This window comes from Hippichthys cyanospilos, chromosome 5, assembly GCF_059441005.1.
Source record: "Hippichthys cyanospilos isolate Australia breed blue-spotted pipefish chromosome 5, RoL_Hcya_1.0, whole genome shotgun sequence".
Classification (NCBI taxonomy): domain Eukaryota; kingdom Metazoa; phylum Chordata; class Actinopteri; order Syngnathiformes; family Syngnathidae; genus Hippichthys; species Hippichthys cyanospilos.
This window is the reverse complement of record NC_142373.1, coordinates 10,924,756-10,948,955: the sequence shown is the minus strand read 5'-3', so window position 1 is coordinate 10,948,955 and position 24,200 is coordinate 10,924,756. Positions and strand designations below refer to the sequence as shown.

The following is a 24,200-nucleotide window of genomic DNA, read 5'->3' as shown; positions in this document are numbered from 1 at the left end:
CTACAAAGAATTTCAGTCTCTTTTATTTATTTACTTATTTTTGAGTTTTATGTCCACAAAGCTGCACCCATCGTTTTCATCGCTGGTTGTCCATGTGTCGGTTTATCTGTACAGAGGAGGGGAAAACACTTATTATCAGCCTGCAGCAACTTCACAGGCATCAAGTGTTGGGATTCCAGCGATTTACTCAATAATACCTTAAAGCTAAATAGCTTTGTGTGCTTTATGGTTGCGACTCCCGTGGATTGTTCAGGCTTCTCATTTCACACATGAAAGTCTCTACAATGCGCGTGTGTGTTTGTGTGTGTGTCCATACACTCTATGTGGCGCTTTTTAACATTACATATTGCCCTTGGCTAAATGTTAGACAAAAGGAGAAAGTGGAGGGAGAAAGTGAAGCCCGGATAAGAATTGATTGAGGCAAATTGGGAATAAAGCTATTTCACCCATTAAAGATAATACCACTGATCAAACTGCCTCTTTATTTTTCAGTAGAGGCGCTTCTGATTTTCAAGGACATTAATATACGATGGAATCTCTAAAGAACATATTTACATTTACCCATTTTAACAATAAGAAATTAACAGCTGCATAATAAAATCAGATAAAATAAAAATTCCAGTGCATTACGCAGCGGTACGAGCACTTCTCAATTTTAGCTTCTAGTGTTTTGATAAAAAAAAAAAATGTGGGATATCTAGAAAACATGTGCTTTAATTTCAATTAACAAACAAACAGTGTTATTAAAGTCCCATGCATTTAACAATTTATTAAAATTGCTCTGCTAATAACTGAGAATTTAATGAACAAGATTTTAAAAAATATATTTGCTAACAGGTAGTCTTTTAAAGCACTGATAGCTCTGCTGTTCTTCAGGATAGTAACATTACCACTCTTGTCCTGATTGATAATTTCTTCAATTTTGGTGGGCCAAATTCAAAGGCTTAACGGGCCACAAAAGGCCCCCGGGCCGTAGTTTGCCCATTTAAACTCAGCGGAAATGCTTTCTTTCTTTCTTTCTTTCTTTCTTTCTTTCTTTCTTTCTTTCTTTCTTTCTTTCTTTCTTGTTGTTTGTTGTTCTTCTTTCTTTTTCTTAATAAACTAAATCAAAACAGTTGAAGGGGAGTACGTATTATTTTTCTCACTTGAAGCACTGAATAAAACTACTCATCCCGTTGATAAGTCCTAAGAGATATGTAATGGAGATGGAAGAAGTTGTCGGCTGAATGATGTAAAGATAACAGATCTTGTCATCTGCATTTATTTTGTTCCTATTTAATTTGTTCCTATGTTGTTAAACAAACTGTTGATTGTGTCACTTTTCATTCCATTATCTATTAGCCTCTCACGTTAGGATAGCTGGAATGTACTTATATAATTCATATTGGTTAACAGTATAGTAATTGCATTTACCCATAAAGTACCAAGCAAATATTTGCTTCTTACGTTAAGTTGCGGAAGATTGTGTACTGCGGTTAGCACCTTTTTTTTGCCATCGGTGAAATTACAGTAGAACTACAAAAAAAAAAAAAACATTTTCCTTAGGTTCACTCTGACCAAAAACGCTTCTTCGGATCTCGCTGACATAAATAGAGACTGCTCTACTTTTCACAAGCCACGTTGCAGACAACTCCAAAATTTGTATACCTGAAGGAGCCCTAAATGCTTGGGGCCAGATTTATCACCAGTGAGGCCGGATGATGATGAGCCCATTTAGCGGGGGTCCCCGTAGTCCTCCAGTGATTAGTGGCAAACATCTTCCCTAATAACCTTAACAAGAAGAACGCCTCAGGACGACATGCTGCTGCACACACCTCCTCGGAGATAGAAGAGCTGTGGGCTACCCATCCTCCCCTCCTCTTCCTTCACAAAGTCACCCCTCTCTCTTACTCTCCTCTCCCCCAGTCATAACTGGGCATCTACCACCCATTTCTGCCACCCATCACACCAACACCAGCACACACGTTCTCACGTGCACTAAATTGACTTGGTTACGGTTCATGAGTCCCACCTCGACACATAAAGTTGCCCTCAGCATCAATATGAAATAAGACAATATGAATACACAATAGAGGGGAAGGGAAGTCCTCGTCCCTCGGGATGATGAGTTATGGAAGGAAATTGAGAAAACATGCTATGATGCTGAGAGGAGTTGGGGCGCGTTTTTATGGTGTTTTTTTAATGGGGGTTGAGGTGTCGTTTGTTCAGTTCAACAACAGAAAATCCTGTTGTTTCTTTTCAACCAGTTCTACTTGTGTCTTGACTCATGTATCACTCAACGGGAGATAGAGGTTGGATTATTGCTTGTATTATTTTAGAATACGTTTGAAAACTAAATTAAAAAAAGTAAAGCGTATCTGTGATTTTCATGCTGCCTTCACGAACCAATCCGACAGAGGAAAGAACACAATTAATATATTTCATGCTGACTTGCTCACAACGATAACCCTCTTGTGCGGCCAATGTGCCGTACACGTGATCACTAAGAGATTATTTGTTTGTTTGTGCGGAAACAACCGGTCCCCCGTCTATTTTTAATCAATTCGGCGTTCTATTGTTAGACTATTTGTCATCCTTCACTATAACACGTGAATGCGGCGCTGGGAGCGTGTCCGTGACGTCACGCAGAGCGGTCGAGCCAGTCAGCTGAGGGCGGAACAACCTGACAACAAAAAGTCGACCAGGAAGAAGACACCGACGCTGCTAAACTAACATACCGGCTCCTCGTTCCATCAAACACGGGCGCTAGGTTACGCCGTCACTTGTTTTAGTGATTTTACACAACCTTTGTATTTTATCCAAGACTCTATTTCAGAGAAAAATGATGGCTTCCCTTTTCAAGAAGAAGACTGTCGACGGTAAGTTTGTTTAGTGAGACAAGCTAAGCTAAGTTGTGTTTTTTTAGCTCGTTTCTCTGCGTTCATACCTCGAAGTTCGTCTTCCACTTTGAACCCGTCTGACTTGTTTGAAATGTTCCATGAGTCACTGAACACATTGTCACTCTAAACATTGAGTCTAAGAGTTTCGATTCGATTTACATTTCAATTGTTGTGTGAAAGTAGCTACCAATGTCATTTTCTCGTATGGTGGGGTGTATCAATTCAAAACACGTAAAAAAAAAAACTCGAAATGTACTTTCGAACATAAAAGAAATGCTAGTTAGCTAGGGTAGCTAACGTTACAATTTTCACACCGATATTTGGCTTGAAAATTGATCAAAACACTCTCGTTCTTTGAATCGATCGATACATCAAAGATCGATCGACATATCGATCGATAAATCCATCGCACTTCTGCTTCGGATATTAACGTGTAGGTTCCACGTAAATTTTAGTCTACACAGTGCTACACCAGTGAAAAAATAGGTAATTATATAAAGGTTGTCAAAATTCTGATTGGTCTCTCAATCTCCAAATAATTTTCCTCGGGCTAATAATCAAGCATGACAAGATCAAAAACGAGCCCATATCAAAACGAATTAATAATTAAATCCGTAGTTAAATGTGATTTTATAGAGTGCAAGAAGAGAATTTAAGAGCTGGCATGCAAATTTCAATATACACAAAAAGAAAATACATATCACAAAATAATTATGGCATAAGGTAAGTCTTTTCTGGACCTACCTACTCCTCCCAACACTGTCATCATTGGCACCGATGGTCCATATTTTGGTCTTACTAAATTAATATCAGATCCTTTGAGCTTCCCTTTGGGTAAAATTCACCAAACATCCTGGCTTCCCATCAATATTAGCCGTGGTTTTGAAAATGGTCATTGGTTATTAAGTGATTGGAAAATGCGGATTGGGGGGGTCGATCACTTGCATTTGTAGGACGATAACCCTCCCACTCGAAGACGTAGTTGCTTCGTCACCTTGTACGTATTCGCATTTCGATCTCGCAAGTGGTCCGACACGACGTGACGTGGATCCAACGACTTCACGAGAACTTTTCGCTCCATGGAACAGATTTCGTTCCCCTCAAGACCACCGGAAACCGCCACGAGATTTTTCTTTTTTTTTTTCTCTCAAATAGATTCCAACAGTTGTCAGTAACCAATATATTGATTTTTGTTGTCTTCTATGGCTGGACTATGACATCGGAGTATGTTGACGGCTCTATTTTGTTTATTACCCCACGTTTTCCCTTTTCCTCTCCCCTCCCAATAAAAAAAACATTAGAATGGGTCAAAGGGAAAGTAACAGTGACTTTTTGCCAATTTACCTTTCATTTATGGATTTTTTTTCCACTGAGTATTTGGATTTGATTCATATTGTGTATTAATTATATATATAATTATATATATATATATATATATATATATATATATATATATATATATATATGTTTTTTGTTTTGTTTTTTTCTGTGATTTAAATATGATTTCCCTTTGCCACACAAATCTTGTGTGGATTTCTGGTCACGCATTATCTCACATGATGCCACTTAGCGATAGTGTGGGAGGTAGAACGCTGACTCAGAAGCGATGTGAGCTGTCTGTGCATTGCTGCTGCGCTGCGGGAATGTAGTAGCAGTGGGATATTTTACATTTTTAATAATGGTTCTCAACCTTTTTGTCTTTATTTGAAGTACCTTGTACACAGCGTAAAGCATTTTTGAATGTAGGGGAAAAGATTTTTTAAAAAGAGGGCTGTGCCAGGTCTAATTTATTAAACTTTGAAACTGCATTTGTTATGGTATCTAGATGTGTTTTATTTAGCAACTCCAGAAGCTAGAATGTGTAACCATCTGTTTTTAGCTCGTCTACCAAAAAATTGCATCACGAATGACATTGCGCAACTATATAAAACGTAAAGTGATAGTCCACATATTTAGCCATTTTCAGCACAATAAAAACATTTTGTTTTTCATGTACAATTAATACATTTTGAAAGCAAACCTTTCTATTTGCTATTAACGGAAAATGACAGCACCTGGCTTGAATTACAACCAGTCATGTGACATTCACAAGCTGAGCTGTAATTGGTCATTACATAAGCCCTCAGCACAGGAGATAACATTTGTTGACAGCAAGTGGCAAAAAGTGTTTCTAAGAGTATTAATTTTTCATGTCAAATAATGTCATCAAATTAAACTTTTTTGCTGCTGTTAAGGGCTAAATAAGTTTAGCTAAAGGTTGCATTATGGTCCAATTAACACGTGTACACTAGAAGTGGACACAAATGAATAGTTTTGGCACTGGTGTTTTTTCAGTTTGAGGGATTATGTGTGTTTTTGCAAATATCGGCTACTGACATTATATAGTAATATTCAAAATGATAACTTTTTTTTTTTTTACTGTTGAAAATGGCTGTATAAATTGGTTATACCATTAGCAAAATTAAGGACATACAACATTTTGCAAAGGAGTCACAATTTAGCATCAGTTTGTGTCGTGTTCCATATAGTTTGCTCTTAATTTGAAAAGAACAATGTTCTGTTCCTGTCACGGCAGTACAAAGCATTGAATAGATTTGATTTTGATTAAACCCCGTTAAAATCTACCGTACCCTCTGAAGTGCCGTCATGTACCCCCATTTGAGAACCAGTTATCTATAACCTGGCATTTCTGTTTTGAAAGTCTTTTGTTGTTCTGTTTTTACTCAGACGTCATCAAAGAACAGTCGAGGGAGTTGCGCGGCACACAGAGAGCAATCACAAGAGACAGAACAGCTCTGGAGAAGCAAGAGAAGCAATTGGTGAGACCCCAACTTATACCAAAACTCATATTTCTAAAAATGGCATAAAATCCTCTCATGACCCCACTTGTTTTCTAGGCATACAGTACAGAGACAGACCAGTTCTGTTTCCACTTACTTCTGTAGGGATCATGTCTGTTGGACTAATGGCTCTCAATTAATAGACATGATGGATCTGGTGCGGTGTCTTTGCTGCAGGCCAAACACGCAGCCATTCCTCTTTATCTCATGCCCACATACACACTGAATGCGCAGCAACGATAAGGCTGTTTGCACAAAAGCACACAACGTTTCCTCTTTCTGCCAGATGAAAGAAACAAGACGTGTTCTCTCGCCTCTGTTGTATTAAGTAAATATCATACAGGACATAATTACTTCTCCGGGGGACAAGGTTTTAATTTCACGTTTGTGCTAATTAGTCGGGTTTTTGAACCTCAGTTACATGTTTTGAATATGAGAAACTTAGTGCTAAGAGGTGGAATTGACCTAGATTTGCAGTTTAGCCTCAAGTACTTGCACACTCTTGCACTTTCTCCGGAAAAAAATGCACCAATGGCAAAACCAACTTTCCCCCCGAATGGGAGTACCTGGGTAACATTTTAATATTTTGTTTTACTGCAATGTACAGGTGCAGTTCATTATATCAGAGTATTGGGGAAAACATCAGTTGTTAAATGCAAAAAGTGAATTCTATATGAGAAATACTTTATTGTTGGATTTTGAATCATTTTGATGATTTGCATCACACTTTACACTTTAATACAATTTAACAAAACGTTGCTTCGCGTTCCAATAAATGTGCTCTTAATTTGAAAAAGAAACTGACTGTTCCTGTCACAGTATTAAAATGCATTCAATTTGCAGACACCTTCACTAACCTCGTTAAACTCTCATGCGCCCCGCAATAGCCTTCATGTACCCCCTTTGAGAACCGCTGTTGTAATTCATAAAACCTAGCAATAGCAATCTGTTTGTATAGGTTTGCACAGCAGATCTGACACTAACGCACCATGCACATCGCTGCCTGTGAGCTTCTTTTCAGCCATTAATAGTTAATTATTTCCGATAAAGATGCTTAGAGCACACACACACACATGAAATAAACAAGGATGCTCAGAGGCCTTGCTTGCTTCCTATAACCTGGAGCTCTATTGTTTTCTCTTAGGATGTGTCCACACACACACACACATGCTCGCGCCCACAACCGTGATGCCTGTGGGCATTAGAGTTTATTCTGATGTTTACCAAAGCTAAAAGCATTTGCGTGCCACTGTAAGTGGCCTCAACCATATTGGCTGTGGTTCTAATGTCTATATTTGTACATGCAGTGATCCTCTTGGGAGCTTTGTGGCTATGTTTATCAATACTTGGTCTTATTTATTTGAATTGCATTTCCAGCGACTTCAAGTAGGCTTTGGATTTTTTCTAATATCGGTTCCTCGCTTCAGGAAGCAGAGATCAAGAAAATGGCCAAGAGCGGCAACCGGGAGGCATGTAAGATCCTTGCCAAGCAGTTGGTCCAGGTCAGGAAGCAGAAGAACCGCACGTATGCCGTCAGCTCCAAAGTCACCTCCATGAATACCCAGACCAAGCTCATGAACTCGCAAACAAAGATGGCCGGGGCCATGGCTGCCACAGCGAAGGTATTGTCCTCAACTCATTCACTGCTATGGAAAGTTTGTGTAGTTAAGAACATAAAGATACAGGTTTCTTCCCTGCTCAAATTTCGACGTGCTCTTTGTCTTTGAACAGAAAAAAAATATAATTCTCTAGCACTGTCAGTCAAAAGGCCTTTAATCCCTATAATGATGCAAGTTGAAAGAAAAAAAAGTTAGATGTCAGACTTTGATAGTTTGTGAACCAGTTTCACTGTCATTATCCATATTTTAGTGGGTGAGTCTGTCTCGGCGTGCGGCTGAATCTCGGCTACGCTAACGAAGCGTTGAAAGATCGAAAAAGCCCAGAAGCCATTCGCTCATTCCAGAGTCAAACTTCTGTAAACACGCAGGTCGGCTCGAATTAAGCCCCGAATTAATGAGGTGTAATCACGAATTTCTGCATGAAATTATTGAGCGTCTGCATCATTCAGCTAGTCAGCGTTTTCTACCACTTGCTTTGGAACATGTTAGTAAGTCCTACTATATAGGGGGATTCACCTAGGCTTATCCATGCTTCTGGTGTCTTGTTATTTTGCACTCTTTTCATCATTAGCACAGACGCACTGAGCGCCTTCAACTAAAAATCTGTTCCCAATAATACCTGCAGACAATGCAAGCAGTGAACAAAAAGATGGATCCTCAGAAGACTATGAAGAACATGCAAGAGTTCCAGAAGGAAAACATGAAGATGGAAATGACAGAGGAGATGAGTAAGGAGAAACACCTGCACAAATTGTGTAGCATACTGCCAGCTTCAGCGAAAGAACAGAATATTTGTGCTGTCACTCACAAAGCAGTGGTGTTCTTTTTTTTTTTCCAATGATATTACCCCCGTCTGAAATCATTTTTCACCCCAGTATCCCTGATCTAGGAAAACACATGTTTGTATGCTCTTCCATAAATGTTGTATTTAACAAACAAGTATACAAGATTCTCCAAATGATTCACTTTGACACAATTTTGTGATATTCAACCTCATATTCCAATTAATTTGCTCTTAATCTGAAAAGAAAAATAGAATGTACCTGTCACTGCATTTAAATGCATTTACCCAGAATGAATTAACTGTAACACAAGTTAGCAGTTAGTTAGGTGCTTCACATTCCAATTATTATGTTCTTAATTTGGAAAGAAAAATGGATAGTTCCGCATTAAAAAGCATTCTTTTAGCCGAGCCTTCATATTCCCCCATTTTTGAACCGCTGCTCTAAAAGTGTAAAAATGAGTGAAACAATTGTCTCACGTAAGCTTAAATGATTTTTTTCCTCCCCTCGATTTAGTCAATGATACTTTAGATGACTTCTTGGATGAATCTGGAGATGAAGAGGAATCTCAGGACATTGTCAATCAAGTTCTGGATGAAATTGGTATCGAGATCTCAGGAAAGGTAATGGGTCCTCGCGTGCTATTTCTTTACATTACTTCAATACAATTAAAAAAGGGAACACATTTGTTTGAAGTTTAGTTTAGGAGTGAGTTCACTTCATGTTTTATTTTGCAACATTCTTTTTTCTGTTAAATTCCTATGTAAAGTTAAGGAATTTGGGTGGTTACCAAATGGGTAACCAGCCTTCAATTGTGTGAGTGTTTTCTTTTATTGACGTTTATTTCCAAAGATTGCCAGAATATTGCGATCTTCAGTTTAACACATGAACACTAAACAGAAGCCTCGTTGTGGCGCTGAGCCCTCAATTTGGCACTAGCAGCCCATGAGTTTTCCTTCAGTGGGGCTCCCCCTGGGGGTTAGTTTAAGTTATTGCATCGCGATTGCCATCGTTGTGCAATGAGCTGGAGCGCAGCTGTGGACTAAAAGCATGAATCTCCGAAGCTTCCGCAGAAGTGGCAATTAAAAAAAAAAAAAAAGATTGTTGTCATCAATTGTGCCCGCTAGACAAAAAAAAAAAAAGAAACTACCAGTAAGCATCTTTTCATCTTCTTCTTTCTGTGTGTGCGCACAGATGGTCCGAGCTCCAGCTGCAGGAAGGACCGTGCCCGGTGCGGCCGCCGCATCCAAAAAAGCCGCCATTTCGGACGATGAGATCGAGAGACAGCTCCGAGCCCTCGGCGTGGATTAACGTCTTCGGACGCGTCTTCCCTTCTCTTCCACACGGCGACTGACGCGCGGACTTTGTCACAGGTTAAACGGTTACAGACGCACACATATACGCTGAAGGCCAATTGCATACAAATGACTGTGTTGTCAATTGTCCAAGTTTGGCTCAAATATTTATTATGGCATTCGTGAGGCTTCCGCCGAGAGGAAGCCACCTGCACTCCTGTTTACGGTGCAGCTCTTTCTCATCAGAAGGGCTCCAGCGCATATGCAAATCCAATTATTCTTTTGCAGAAACTTGGCATCATACAAAATCATTAAAAACACTCTTCTTTGCTTCTAACTAGTTTTATTATTTTTTTGGGATGGTAAAACCCACATAATCAATGAGCGAAGCCACACAAGATGAAATGACAGCTTCATGTTAACGTAATTGGAGATTCAACTGTACCGATTTTCCCACTGCAAACTGCTGTTACTAACCAAGGAATAACACTGTGCTAGCCGCAGAGCCTTCCGTAACTACTTGAGGGGCTCGCTGGGGGTTTCTTGGTTGCTCTTTATCGTATTGCGTAAACCACGCAAGTTGATTATCAATGATTGCAGGGCGGCGCCTGTCCTGCCGCCCCTCTTCTCTTTCAGCTGCTGTGCAGTTATGCATGTCTTTTTTTTTTTTGTTTGTTTTGTTTTTTCATTGTATTTTGATAAGCTGTCTCTTGTCCCCCCCCACACACACACTGCAAAGAGATTGTCACTGTGATGCAAGAGAGTTTCTTTCTCACTGGTTCTGGTGTTCTGGCTTCAGGTGACGCTCGTCTACTGCCTTTTGGACATTTTTGCTTTGTTAGATTTTTTTTTTTTGCATGTATCAACACATGCGCAACAAAAAGTAGTCAATCAAACAATCATCCAAGTATACGTTTGTAAACATCCTTTGAGAAGAGTCATTGAGCAAAGAGTATCTTTGACAATTTGATTGGTCTGGAAGTTGAGTTTTATTTTGTATGTGCACTTGGTTCCTTAATTACTGGACTGTGTAAATGGGATTTTATAAGTAATAAAATTTCTTCTGGTACAAATTTTCGCCGTGCGTATTTCGTTGAAGAGGTTATAAGTTGGGTGGCTCGGTGGTGCAGCGGTTAGCACTTCCGCCTCACAGATAGGGACCCCAGATGAAATCCAGCTCGCTTGTCCTGTGTGGACTTTGCATGTTCTTCCCGAGCCCGCGTGGGTTTTCGCCAATTGTTTACTCCAATTGGACCTATCAAGCATACTAAATTTCCTCAGGTGTGATTGGGTGCATGAACGGTTGTTCGTCTCTGTGTGCCCAGCAATTGGCTGACAACCCGCTTAGTGCCCAGAGTCAGCTGGCATAGGCACCATAACGCCTGCGACCATTGTGAGGACAAACGGCTCTAGACAATGGATGGCTGGATGGTAGGTTACAAGTTTGTCAAACGACGACATCTTCAGGCTTAACGCATAACTGCAACAATTGGAATCCGCGTGCCGTGCGGCTGATGTATTTTAAATGTTAGGCGTGTTTCTGTTTTTCTTACCGTCCAAGTAAAAAGTAAAGCACTAAAACACTAAGATTCTAAATAAGTTACTCCAAAACAGCTGAACTTTTACATAATTGTAAACTTTTTAAAAATTGTTCCTCATGCAGTAAAACATTCGAACAGTAGGTGGAGTAGTTGTCCCATTTAGCTGAGTTCAACGCTCAAGTTTTTTTGTTTTTTGTTTTTATCTCGATATGCCCCTCATTAATGCTTGTTGAAATAAGGAGGTTTTGGAATTAATCACCTTTTTTGCTTTAACCAATTTCAATGAAACCCATCATCATGTCTCCTCTTAAGACCCAGCCTATTCACTTGTGTCCACTGTTGTGTCCATTTTGTCTCAGCGAGGCAGTTAAACGCATCCCACCCAAACACTCGAAATTGGAAAGGCCAGGATGTCCTCTATTGAGGACAACGGGATTTAGTAGGAAATCTTAAAAGAGTTAAACGATACAGACGTAAAGCTAATGTCAGTTGCAGTGGACACAAATGAAGACGCTTGTTCTCAAGTTAATATGCACATATATCAAAAAAACAAAAAAAAATAATGGCAGTCACTTTTCTGTTCATTTTATTAGGTCAATCGGAATCAAGTATGCTTATAAAACATTATTTTAGGGACAGCTGCAATATCTTACCAACGTTTTTTATTCTTCCCAGAACACACCTGTTGAAAAATTCACAAAAGTTAAATATGAATTATCACTTTTTTCGCATATTGCCTCATATCAACTTATGAGAAAATGTCAGTCACAATAAATTTGCAGTGTAGGCACTTGTGGAGTTAGCATATTAAATCAACAACAACAACAAAAACAACGTTTGCTTTCAAATGATTATTAAAAACATAGTACATAATATAACATGAAATATATTACATCTGAATAAATAAGTTTCCTGTGCATTACAACTACACAAATACTAATAAGTGAAATAAACTGCACCTCTACTCACAAACATGAATATTAAAACATCAATTATGAATTACAAATTAATTCACAGAAACCCTTCAAGCTCATTTGACAATAGACAATATCCTCCTGAGACGCAGCCTCTTCATTTGTGTCCACTGCTGTGTCCATTTTTTTCTTAGATAGACAGAAAAGTTATATGGATGCCAGAAAATCACAAGCGGCATCATTGGAAAGGCCAGGATGTCCTCTGTTGAGCACACTAGGATTTAGTAGGGTAGCTTGAATGTGTCAAGAGATATAGACCAAAAACAAATGTCCACTACAATGGACACAAGTGAGTAGGCAAGAAATAAAAAATTAAGACCTTTCTCTAGAATATGTCTTCCACAACTACAAAGAAAAGTGCTCGTCTACATTTTTTTTCTCTCTTTTTTGGTCTTTTCTGTTGTGACACCATGTTTAATGTTCAAAAACATTCATTTTGCTGTTTTAAAACTGTCCAAATAACGAGGGGGTTCATCCATGTTAGGTTAACTAGATATCCCGAGTTAACCAGGACAGTTTCGATTTTGAGTTCTGAGTCCCAATGGCACGTAATCCCCCAAATATAAGACGCACCCTTAATTTTACAATCAAATTCTGATATTTTCGATGTTACCGAAAACAGTTTGGCAACAACGGAAAAACGAACAAAACAGAATAAATTTCATCTTTGTAAATTCTTCATATCTTCTTGTGTTCATATTCGTAAATTATACATTTCCTGTGGGTTGTGAGTTTCAGATTTCCCACATCGTCAGAGGTCAGTGAAGGCAGCCAGTGTAACGTTGAACGCGCCTGACGCAGTTGTTTTTCCTTTTTTTCCCCCCAAAAAAAACACTAAAAAAAAAAGTCAAAATTGAATAACTTTCAATGTTCTCTAACCTGTGTACTTCTAATTAAATCAATGGAGATATAAGCTTTACACAATCCTCTCAGTTTTAGTAACATTCCTGTGTCTGAACAAGTAAGGACTCGGCCGCAGGTTCAGTCTGCTTGCTTCTTTTATTGAAAACAATACGGTAAGTAGCTTGTTAGCTGCAAATAACGCTGCCAGCTGACTGCCTCTAGTGTAGCTCGTTCTATTATCGTAATTACCATAATTAACAATACGTCCGATACAGAAACGCACGTCTACTGCATATCTCATAACTCGACTTATGTGGCTGACGGATGCAATCCTCCGAGAATGTTTTCAAATCTTTAATTCAGTTATCATTTATTTACCATACCATTATTTACCATACTTTTGGACTTCATACTTGGGGAAAAAAAGTGCACCCTATATTTAGGGAACTACTGTATTGACTACATAGGCACTACACCTGGACCAATCAAAAAAAGTGTGGACCATGGTGATGAGTTTCGAACAGAACCATCGGCCAAACTTACTAGCAATCAAGTTTGTTATGAATAGTTCCTAGTGAGAATTGTTTGAATTTATTTTTCCATGATTCATATCAATGGCCGATGTGTTTTAGTCATCTGGCCTATGCAGTTTGTACTCAATTTAGCTAGGCAGGAGCTGAGGCTGGTTTTGACCCGTTTCTCCCTCTGGCGCCTGTTGCAGAACCACACTCGGACCACCTCCTTTTCCAGGTGGAGGCCTTTGGCGATCCGGGCTATTTCCTGGGAAGAGGGTTTACTTTTTTCCACAAAGCTGTGCTCAAGCGCCTCCTTCGCTCCCAGGCTGTGTTGAGAATCAAGCAGAGAAGAATGAACTTGAAAAGCTTTAGTCACAAAGGAGATGTAAAAAAAAATACCTGATGGTTGTTCTCCTTTTCCTCTTTCTCTCATTTATTCCGATTTTATCATTGCTCAGAGCTGAAGAGAGATTTGAGAGAAAGGTCAGTTGGTTAGAGCAGTGGTTCTCAAATTGGGGTACCAGTACCCCTGAGGGTACTTGAAGGAACTTCAGGGGGAACTCATTTTAAATCAAACAAACTCGCAAAAGTCCTTTAAAAATCCTTAATGAATTAATTAATTGTTGCAGGAAAACATAGGTTTTGTGCCACCTCTCGTTACCTGTCAAGAGGACCCTTTAAGTTGAATATTTTTCTGTGGACAAATATTTACACACATATACATATATATATATACATATATATATATATATATATATATATGTATATATATATATATGTATATGGGGGGGTTCACCTCGAGCCAGCTCGGCCTCGTCCAACCACTTGGCCAGAATGGCCTTGAGTTTGCAGGCGTTCTTGAAGCTCAGTTGCAAGTTCTCAAAGCGGCAGATGGTAGTCTGACTGAACTCCGAACCGTGCACGGCGGCGAGGGCCTCGCCCACGTTGGTCTGAGTGTACCCTAGCGGGAAAACAAAAGTTTTGTTTTCAATTGCAAAAAATGAAATAATTTGTCCTGTAAACCTGTTAATCACATCATCAACCTCACCAAGTTTTATCCTCCTTATCTTAAAATCATTGGCAAACATTTCCAGCTCTTGTATCTGCGGGGAGTCCATAGCTGGTGTGTCCTCCAGCTCCCGGATGCTCTTCTTCTGAATGTTTACTTTCATCTCGCCCACGCCGGGCCCCCCGGGGGTCTCGTCAGTCAGCAGGAGGGCAGAGGGCAACGAAGAAAAACCGTGACTTAACGCGCAGGAGCTGCCGCTCAGACCGGGATCGGGAAACTTGTACAAGCATGGTGTCAGAGAACCTGGACAGAGGAACAGAAGCTAAGTGGAGAAATTTGTGTTACATCCCAAATAAGCATTTATGCATTTCCACAGAGTCCAGACATTCAATTTAAGTCATCCCAAATTATATTAGGGTAGGGTTAGGGTCTATATAAACAAATAAACACAGTACATGGGATTTAATGTCAAAGACACTTGAAAGATACGTAAAAATACGTCTTTGGGAGTGAATGGATAAACTCGGAAGGTCTGCTTTGATACAGCAAGACGCATGGGGCTTTTGTCAGTTTGAGAGCTCCAGTACAACTAAATTATTGACGTTAAGGGATTTACTCCATGATGCAATGCTGGCCTCTTGTGTTAGTCCGCCTGCGGTGCACTATGTTGCCTCGCGTTTCAAGGCGACAAGGCACTCACTCATTGAGACAAGGTTCTTTCCAGGGAAATTGAATTTCCAATGCGTCAAAAATAAGATTCCATCATTTATATGCATAGAACTAACAGTGCAAACCTTGAAATACCATAGACCATTCAAATACAAACATTTTCTAAAATGTCATTACATTTTATTTCATTACTATGTTTATGTTGATAAATGTCAATGTTAATTTAGTTCATATTGAAGACAGCCATAATATATGTTTGTTAAATAACTCCCAGTTGTAAAAAGTTAATAGTCTATAATATATCATATATTTTTCACTTACAATAAATGAAAAGCACATTTTGGCACTTGCTGTTTAACGGAAAAGATTTCACATGTAGTGCCCAGGTAGTGACCAATCACAGCTCAGTTTGCAAGTCACATGACCAAACCATTAAAAATGGCAAAAATTGAGTATTCGTGATGTCATTTTCAGTCGACAAAGTGGCAGAATGCGTTTTAAATGAAATTATCGTATTAGTTATAGACAGGCATTAATTGCTAAATAATTATCCTTTCACTTTGACTGTTCTGCGCATGGTCGTGCTATTGTCGTTGGGTCTACGCATGCGCTTACCTAAATCAGCTCCTCTACATGTTGATTCTTGAGTGAGGCATTTTTTCTTGAAAGATTCCTTGCGCGTTTCTCTTTATCTGTTCAATAATTTTACAATTACATGGCATAGTTGAACCCACTTGAATGCGACTAAAGGACTTCAATTAATAAAAAGGTAATTTAGTGTTTTTCAACTCCACATATGGCCTCGACAAAATGCGCGCATGCGCAGTCGTGATTTAATCTCGTTTCCAACTCTCACCTGCGTTCATCAATAAAACGTCATCATCGGACGTGGTTTTCCGTGAAGGGATTTAATGGCTGGATGCCATCAAACAGGTTTAAAAAAAAAAAAGATGTTCTCGGAGCAACTCCCAAATTCAAGTCCGAATGGAAGGATGCGCACTAAAGTTGTTCCTGCACAAGGAATTTACAGAAGAGAGGACAGCGCCCCCTGTACGCAAAGTAAGTTCATGGCGTTACTCGTGTGCAAAAATGTGTTTGTGGAATATGAATGAGGCAGCATATTCGTTTTTTTTTTATGTATTTATTTATTTTAAGTTGGTGGCCATTTTCTCATTTTGGTGTTAATCATTGCTAGGCGGTTTTGTGATTGTAGTTATATGAGGTTGGAAGGCTGACTTGTGTGATTGGTTGTTATCAAAATTGAACCGTAAGCAATTTTGTCAATTTTAGTCGACAGAAAGTGGCAAAATAGCCTCCCGGTATGAATACAAACAGGATTTTGATTTAATCCACGTTTTCATTCTTAATTTGGTTTCATTCTTACTTTGTTTAATTTCAGTTTGTTTATTTAGTTGTTTTTAATGCTTCGTTTTAGTTTTTTAAGTATGTAATTGTGATTCACAAAATCAGGCAAATGTCTGAAAATAAAAATGAAATGATTGATATACTCAAATCCTACACAATTCCCTTTAAATGACAACGCAATTCATAGATTGCTCAAAATTTGATGGTTTTATTTGAATGTTGCTAAAAATGTAAACAAAGGTCGTTTTATATATGAATGCATAGTTTATGTAATATAGAATGTATTCTAGTAGTTTGCATTAAAATGTATATGCTCATTTTTGGATAATACCGGTCAGTTAGTGTCCCATCAGTCCATCTGCACCTTTAAGAACCGAAGCTGACAACACGGACACCTTTTTAAAGGTAATCAATATTACCAGGCAACCGGGCTGTTTAATCAATATTGCATGAACATTTCATTCGTATTATCCATTTGACAGCCTCCAGAAAGGCATCTGGCTCATACTAGCAAAGTCATATTTTTAAAGTCATGTCCAATACTTAAAAATCAGGCCCACTTCCTCCATCTCCTGCTGTGTGCGTCATACATGGACAGAATGATGAAATATTGCATGAATGCACTGTGTGTCGCAAAACATTTGTATGCATGAGTGGCACTAACATATATAATGTTTAAAAACAAATAACAAAATGAGAGAAAATTCACCGCAGTTGATTATGGAGCATATGAAAGAATTCTTCAATACACGCACAAAGCACATTTTTTAAATATCATCTCTACATCCTATGCTGATGTTTTAACGCTAACTGGAGTTTTTTAAGTTCTTTCCAAACTGTCAGTGTAGGGGGAAAGCAAAGTTGTTTTTTTTTTCCTCTCAAGCTACTGCACCGCCTCTGAAGTCTTTGAGCCTTGAAATGAAATGATCAGCGTGTTCTCAATGTGTCCCTTTTTTCTTTTTATCTTTTCCCCTCCACTTTGCTTCCCACAATGCCGAGGGCCAAAGCATTGCAAGACATAAGGTGAAGAAAGTGAATTTGGGTTCTTTTGATCATACTATTGCCCTCGCTTGAGTTTTTTTCCTTTTTGGTGCTCGATTGTGGCGCCAGATGCTTGTCCCATTTGCTGATGCAATGTTTGTTTCAAAATATGGTCTGAACAACTTTTATCCTGTTTATCTAGCTAGCTAGCTCGCTTTCTATCACTTTAGCCATCTTTCAAGCTATCTTGCTAAGCTAGCGTTCTAGCTAGCTAGCGTTCTAGCTAGCTAGCTTTCTTTCTTTCTTTCTTTCTTTCTTTCTATCTCGCGTGAGCTAGCTATTTAGCTGGCTAAGCTAACTATCTTGTTAAATAGCTATCTTAGTACAGTATGTATCCATTATCGTCCATCCATGTTACACCCCACGACAACGCTCAGTAAAAAGAAATACTGATCAACTTATAAAGAAAAACTTGGAACGTGTGAATTTGCAGTTGACTGAAATTAATAAAATAAATATAATCGTGCGCCTCTGACACCAATTGTAATGGATATACAATTACACAATATTGCGGTACTGGGAAGTAAAATCTATCACGTTAACTGGGATCACATGTTTCACAAGGACCAATCTATGGTAATGTAATCCTGACCTAATATTATTTTTTCTATAATCCATAAGCTATATTTAATATTCTAAATGCACACAACTGTTTTCCTGAATTGTGCCGACTTCACATAAAGTTTTCTCTGTATAACACACCGATGAACTTTGCACTTTTGTTTCCATCGACTTTCTTCTTTTATAGCGAGACATTCCAACTTTCTGGTGATATGAAAAGATGAGAAAATGTTGAGTTTTTGGAGGTGAACATCAACTGCTGCTAAAGGCGGCGTCATTGTTGTTGTTGACCATTTAGCGCTTCACAAATTCAAGACGAATAAAAGGATGATTGAAATTATACGATGTAATATAAATAAAGACGGCGAATTGATGTGCTAATAAACGGTATGGTGTTGATGTTTAAAACACAACGTTTCATCAAGGGCACAGCAATAAGTAATTCTTTTACGACGCCATGATGTTTTTGAGCACCAAGTGCAACTTTAATTAGTTCGACTCTTCAGAGTCAATTCCCGAAATGAACCCGAATCCACTTAACGTGTTTTTGACCTCGCTCTTCTTTTCCATAACTGCCCAGTCCTTCAATGGCTAAATCCATCACCTTATCTTTCTTACTGTAGTGGGAATAAAACTCGCAAAAATCCGGAAGAAATAATTTGCTGCCCTCACGTTCGCTGTTTGAGGGATATTTGGTCTCGGTGGAGATGAAAGATCTCATGGATGTCCTATATTTGTGAGTGGGATTCATTGGGTCACCTCACCCTCATCTTCATTTGAGCTCTTTGGATAATATTGAGCGCCCATCCCCTGTCTTAGAAGAATCAATGTTATTATCGCTTTGGCTAGTGTTAATTGGACTTAACCTCCATCTTCAGGTCATATTCAGGCTAGTCCTTGTGATGACATCATCTGACTTCACTGAACCTGTACCATTTCATACAGATAAATTGCTTGAAATGGTGCTCACTAGGTACTGTCAACCAAGGTTGGACCACATTATTTTTATTAAAAGAAGCAAGCGGACCGAACAGACATCCGAAGCCATCTGTGTTCACAAATGGCAATGAGATTTACACTGTGTTTTCGTAAAGAATTTGCAAGACATGACCCCTAACCTAAACAAATAATTTGTTATTAGTTGTGTTATGTCTTTTGTAATACTTTTTCTTTGGGGTTGGGGTAGCAACAAATTTTCTAGTGTTCTTTTTTGTTTTGGTTTCTTGAGTTTTATAATGTGTTTGGGGTTTGCAGTGTTTGCGATGACCTTTTGTCTTTGTGCAAAACACAAAAAAAAGCACATGACTAAACAATCGTACATGACTGCTTGATTTATGATTCCCGCGTCAATTAAACACCTTTCATCAGTTGTGTTTTTAGTGTTACATAATCTTATTTAAGTATAGAATGTGCATGGCTGAGTGAGTCACAGTAGCCAAACACCCACAGCAGTCTACAGGAAAAAAAAAAAAAAAAAAAAACTCTAGAGGGGGGGTGTTTGGCAACAATATAAAGACATTTACTCCAAATGCACACTGGAAAGGTTTTGTTGGTTCTGGTTAAACTGCTAAACATAGCAGGTGCTGCTTGGCACCAGGAAATAATTCAATAACAAAATGTTCTACCTGTTTATGGTGGATAGAGCACATTGAAAAAAAAACAACAACAACTCTGCTCCTTGGTCTGTCTTGAAATCTCGTACACAAGCACCAGGCAAGGGAATGAGCTCTGAAATTGTAAACAATTGATCCTCGGGCCTTTCAACACTATTTCAACAAGTTGTTTTATATTTCATGTAAAGATTTGGGGATATATTTACGAACGGCATAAAACTCTGCGTAGCGGGTGGTGTCGGTAATTTCGCAGATGAACACAGGCCGGATGATCTGAAAAAGGGAGGTCTGCGCCGCTGTGGGGGTGGTCACAGCCAATTTCAATCAAAGCGGCTGTGTTTAAAAGTAGCATGCTAGTCAGGTCATGACAAGTCTTTACCTTTTTTTTTCCCATTTGCCTTTGATAAACTGCAGGCTGTCAAAGTAAGCTCAGACTATTTTTCCGCCAAGGCGTTTTGTACGCTGAACTTTTCGTAGCAAGAAGTGTTCGTAAATAGAGGTACCGCTGTATATTTGGACTCCTTGGAGTTATCGTTTTAAGTCCCGGTGTGCTCAGTAGTGGACGTTCTTGTCTTCTAATGATGTCTCGTTTGAACTTTATGGTCTTGCTGAAACAAAATGGAAGTAGAGGTACCGCTGTATATTTGGACTCCTCGGAGTTTTTATATTAAGTCCCGGTGTGCTCAGTAGTGGACATACATGTCTTCTAATGATGTCTCATTTTCATTTTGACACTCTGTTTTATTACATTTCATTTAACACCAAAATTGCTAATAAAAGGAAGTGAAGTGGACAGATTTCAGACAAACAACGATGAGAGCACGTGATTACCTTGCAGAGGGTTTGCGGCGCTCACCATGTTTGGCGGAGGGACGCCACATGTTTGCAGGATACAAGTCTGAGATATACTTGCCGAGAGCATCTCCTGAGCTGCGATTTAGGGAAAGACGCGCAGTCACACTCCAGCAACGGACAGACTTCATGCAGAAAGGCCGGAGAGCAGCTTGGCAGCCCGAGCCGCGTTATGCTAAATGCTAACTGTTGCTTAATGTAAAAATTCTACTCTGGAATTCAGTTGCAGCAGCTCCAACTTTGACTGACTTTTTGTTTTTCTTAATATATTCCCCCTTAGAATATTCCAGAAAATTTTCATGCGACCAAACTCTGCTCTTGCTTCACAACATGGAGGCAAACTGGTTGTTTTCTCCTTTGGCGAAGATGAAAACCGCATCATAGAAATCAAAGTAATCTTGTGTCAACAAGAGGACTGAACGGGATGGAAAATTTTGTCCATTTCTTTTGTTTTTACACATTTTTCTTTCACTAGTGGACATTAGTTTTTGGTTTATCTTTTGACTAATAATGTGCTAATTTGAGCACCTTCTTGTTTTGTTAAAAATGTATACTTTATTTCATAATTCTCCAGTTGTGACTTTTATTATTTCCTCTTTTTCTTATTCCTCTTCCTTGTGTCCTCCTTTTTCCTCTTTTTCTTCCTTTTTATTTGTCCTCTTTCCTTTCTTCTTGTTCTTTCTCTTTATTTTCTTCCCCTTTTCTTCGTCTTTACTGTCACATATTTTCAATGCATATGATTCTTGCAATTGTTTTGAAACACAAAAGTCAAGTCCGAATTGATCTTCATTTTTGCAGTAATTTGCCGTATTCACTCTCACCTCAAACGATTAATATGGCATTTGTGGAATTATAATTTTTTTCCGGGACAATAGTTTTTTTTCGTACTAAAAATACAAAAGTTCTGAGTGGAGATGCAGTTTATTTTTATTCATTTTTTTTACATTCATCCTCCAGCCTTATCCTTCCTATCTAAACACACTTTTTTTTTTGCAAAAGTGTGCCTGCGCAACTGTCACATTTATTCATGATGATGCCCCAACACCGAAGCTGTCGTTGCATGAGATGTTTTCGATAATGAGCTTTTCTTGCAAATCATACACTACATACTCCTCAACCTACACAACCTTCCGAAAACACTCCGAAAGAAATCCTCTTGTAAAATTCCGTTTTTGAATGCTAAGTGAGCATGGCGCCAACCTACCTGCCATAATGCCATAGGTGGCTTGCTGGTTGCTGTAATGGCATGGGGTGACTGGGTAATGGAGGTTGGGGGTGCTGTTGCCAAGGGGGTTTGCCAGGGAGCTTGTGGATAGCTGCATTTGGGAACGCTTGGATGGCAAGGACAGCCCGGATGACACTAAATGGAACGAGTATCCGTGAGAAACGAACAAAAACAAGTCAAATGTAGTTCATGTTAAAGTTGAATGGTTAACTAGTACACAAACACGTTTTTAAAATGATTCTTATCAATGAAATGAACGTGCATGCGACTTTAAAGTTAAATAGAAATGAACAGTCCTGGGATGTGCTTCTGGTAGATACCACCAGAGGGAGTGCATAATCCAACTACGCTTTGAGAGTAATCAATCGCACCAAACGTGGAATGCGCATTCTTAGCCACCTCACAGATAACAGTTCCCAGAAACTCCAACCCCGACGGAAAACACAAGTCACCTTTTTAGGTCACATTCAAATTTCACGCATGACACGGAACTTAAGATATGATTTTTTTTTTTTTTTAAATGTCTAAGTCACAGTAGACCTGATCTGATGGGAACCTGATGCTTGAGTGATGCCTGACGAGATAAATGGGGGTTCTATTGTTATATTACATCTCTGGACTTAAAGAGACCACTTTTTGCACCCTTTCTGGAATAAATGTTTATTAATACATGTGTGTGTGTGTGTGTGTGTGTGTGTGTGTGTGTGTGTGTGTGTGTATATGTATATATATATATATATATATATATATATATATATATATATATATGTGTAATGTGTGTATATATACATATATATATATATATATATATATATATATATATATGTGTGTATAATGCAAATTGAAATTTTTGTTTTTATGAGGGAGAGATGTTTTACATTCACACAATGCCCTCCGAGGCCCTATGTTGTAGCAGAAAGAAATGATTCCGTTCAATGCGGCATTGCTGAATTTATACAGTACTGCAGGTGTTATCTCAACAGATTTCATCTGTGGGAGGACACACAGCAACAAGCATACAGCAAAAGAAGTGACAATAACTGACTCCTGGTTGATTTTACGTCACGTAATCGTTCATTCCCTTTAAAAAAAAAAAATCAAGTATGAATTATCATCCTTGAAAAGAAGTGCTTTCCGCTCTTCTTTCCGCTCTGCTTTCTATTCATGATAGAAAAGAACAAAAAACACACCTAAAAACATTTGCCATGATGCCTCTTTGAGCGGAATAGCATATTACAGTGCAGAGACATGGCTGCATTGAACTGGCTTGTTTGGTTGTATTTTTCCACGTTATTTTGATTCCTGCCAAAGCACACAAATGTGTAGTGAAAGGAATGTACTTGACATTACTATGGCGACACACGTGATATTAAAACACCGCCAACACAAGAATGTGTGTGTACTGTATACATATATATATGTACAATATATATATGTATATATATATATATATATATATATATATATATATATATATATGTATGTATGTATATGTACTGTATACATCTGTGCGTGTGTCAAAGCAAACAATGGGCAAAGATAGGAATCCAGAGCAAGGCCCGCTTACCTGCCGAGACCATGCTGTGTCCGTGGGAGGTGCTTGGCAGGCAATCCCCCGAGCCGTGGTGCATGAAAATCGGCAGAGGAGAGTCTCCTGCCAAAGGCGAGAAAGCGTCCCCAGCGAATGCCTGAGCCGCCATTCGGCCTCTTCGCGTCGTCTAACGGGCTCCGATTGCTCCGCAATCTTAACTTCTCAAGTCGTCGCCCCCTCGTACCGCTTCGCCATTACTAAGCCCTTTGTAATTTTTCATATTCACGCCGCGCCGTGCTCTTGCTCTTTCTTTTCTCACCCTCAACCTTTGGAAGGATTGGGAATTCTTTTATCCCCGCAAATTAAAGGTGAACTCTGCGTCCGAGTGAGTTTCACATTAAATTTGGAACCCAGCTGCTTTTCCTCGGTCCTTTCAACAAGGAAGTCACCCCCTGTCGATTTTGCACCTTCCCTGCAGCTATTTATACCCCCCATGACCTGCAGCTACTCCTCACTCCACCCCAGGAGGCCCCATCTTTCACATCCACCACCAGCTACCAATCCCATGCCACCAGTGTTATTGTGTTTTTTCCCCGTACCTGCCTCGGTGTTATCCTGTCTCCAAATCCGGGATTAAGGTACAGAGCGGCGGAGAAACTTGATCTCGCTCGACCCTCGCTCTCTCCCCTCCGCTTGATTAAAGGCTCGGCTCTCACGCATCGAACACCGTCGTCCGAAATATCAAATGCTACGTTTGATTTGAATGAGCGCAAATAATACCAAATTTGGAAACCGTGTGATCAATTAGCATAACTGGCAGACCGGTTGAAAATGGAACATTGACGTCTATAGCCGTCACTGGCAGTGAAGGAGTTAACCATACAAATGAATGAAATTAGTTGCTTCCAATAATTTTGCTCCACTCCATAAAGCTGTTGAGTCGATATCCGCTCAGTTGAAGATGTCACAATTTGAGCTCTTCATCTTCCTCCGAATCAAGCAGAATGCCTCTGCGGTGTTTTTCCGCCCCCCCCCAGCAAGCGTCT

General features: G+C 39.2%; 3 protein-coding genes across 3 annotated transcripts in view; 2 read left to right on the top strand and 1 right to left on the bottom strand.

The window, feature by feature from the left end:
* Positions 1-2,645: 2,645 nt before the first annotated feature.
* Positions 2,646-10,488, top strand: chmp2ba (charged multivesicular body protein 2Ba). The gene is made up of 6 exons (XM_088414933.1): positions 2,646-2,858; positions 5,607-5,698; positions 7,147-7,341; positions 7,964-8,066; positions 8,637-8,743; positions 9,315-10,488. Exons 1-6 carry the CDS (start codon positions 2,822-2,824, stop codon positions 9,429-9,431), a joined length of 651 nt encoding a protein of 216 aa, XP_088271059.1. The 5' UTR covers positions 2,646-2,821; the 3' UTR covers positions 9,432-10,488.
* A 1,037-nt stretch (positions 10,489-11,525) lies between these two features.
* Positions 11,526-23,613, bottom strand: pou1f1 (POU class 1 homeobox 1). Its single transcript, XM_088414932.1, has 7 exons — positions 23,191-23,613; positions 21,603-21,758; positions 20,378-20,476; positions 14,337-14,600; positions 14,085-14,249; positions 13,688-13,748; positions 11,526-13,614 (listed from the first exon to the last, which is right to left on the bottom strand). The coding sequence occupies exons 1-7, from the start codon at positions 23,321-23,323 to the stop codon at positions 13,380-13,382; spliced, it is 1,113 nt and encodes a 370-aa protein (XP_088271058.1). The 5' UTR covers positions 23,324-23,613; the 3' UTR covers positions 11,526-13,379.
* htr1fa (5-hydroxytryptamine (serotonin) receptor 1Fa) overlaps positions 15,955-24,200 on the top strand; it is a 71,921-nt gene continuing 63,675 nt past the window's right edge. The window contains exon 1 of the mRNA XM_088414930.1: positions 15,955-16,025. The gene's annotated coding sequence lies outside the window, so the exon portion shown is untranslated. The remainder of the gene's footprint in view (positions 16,026-24,200) is intronic.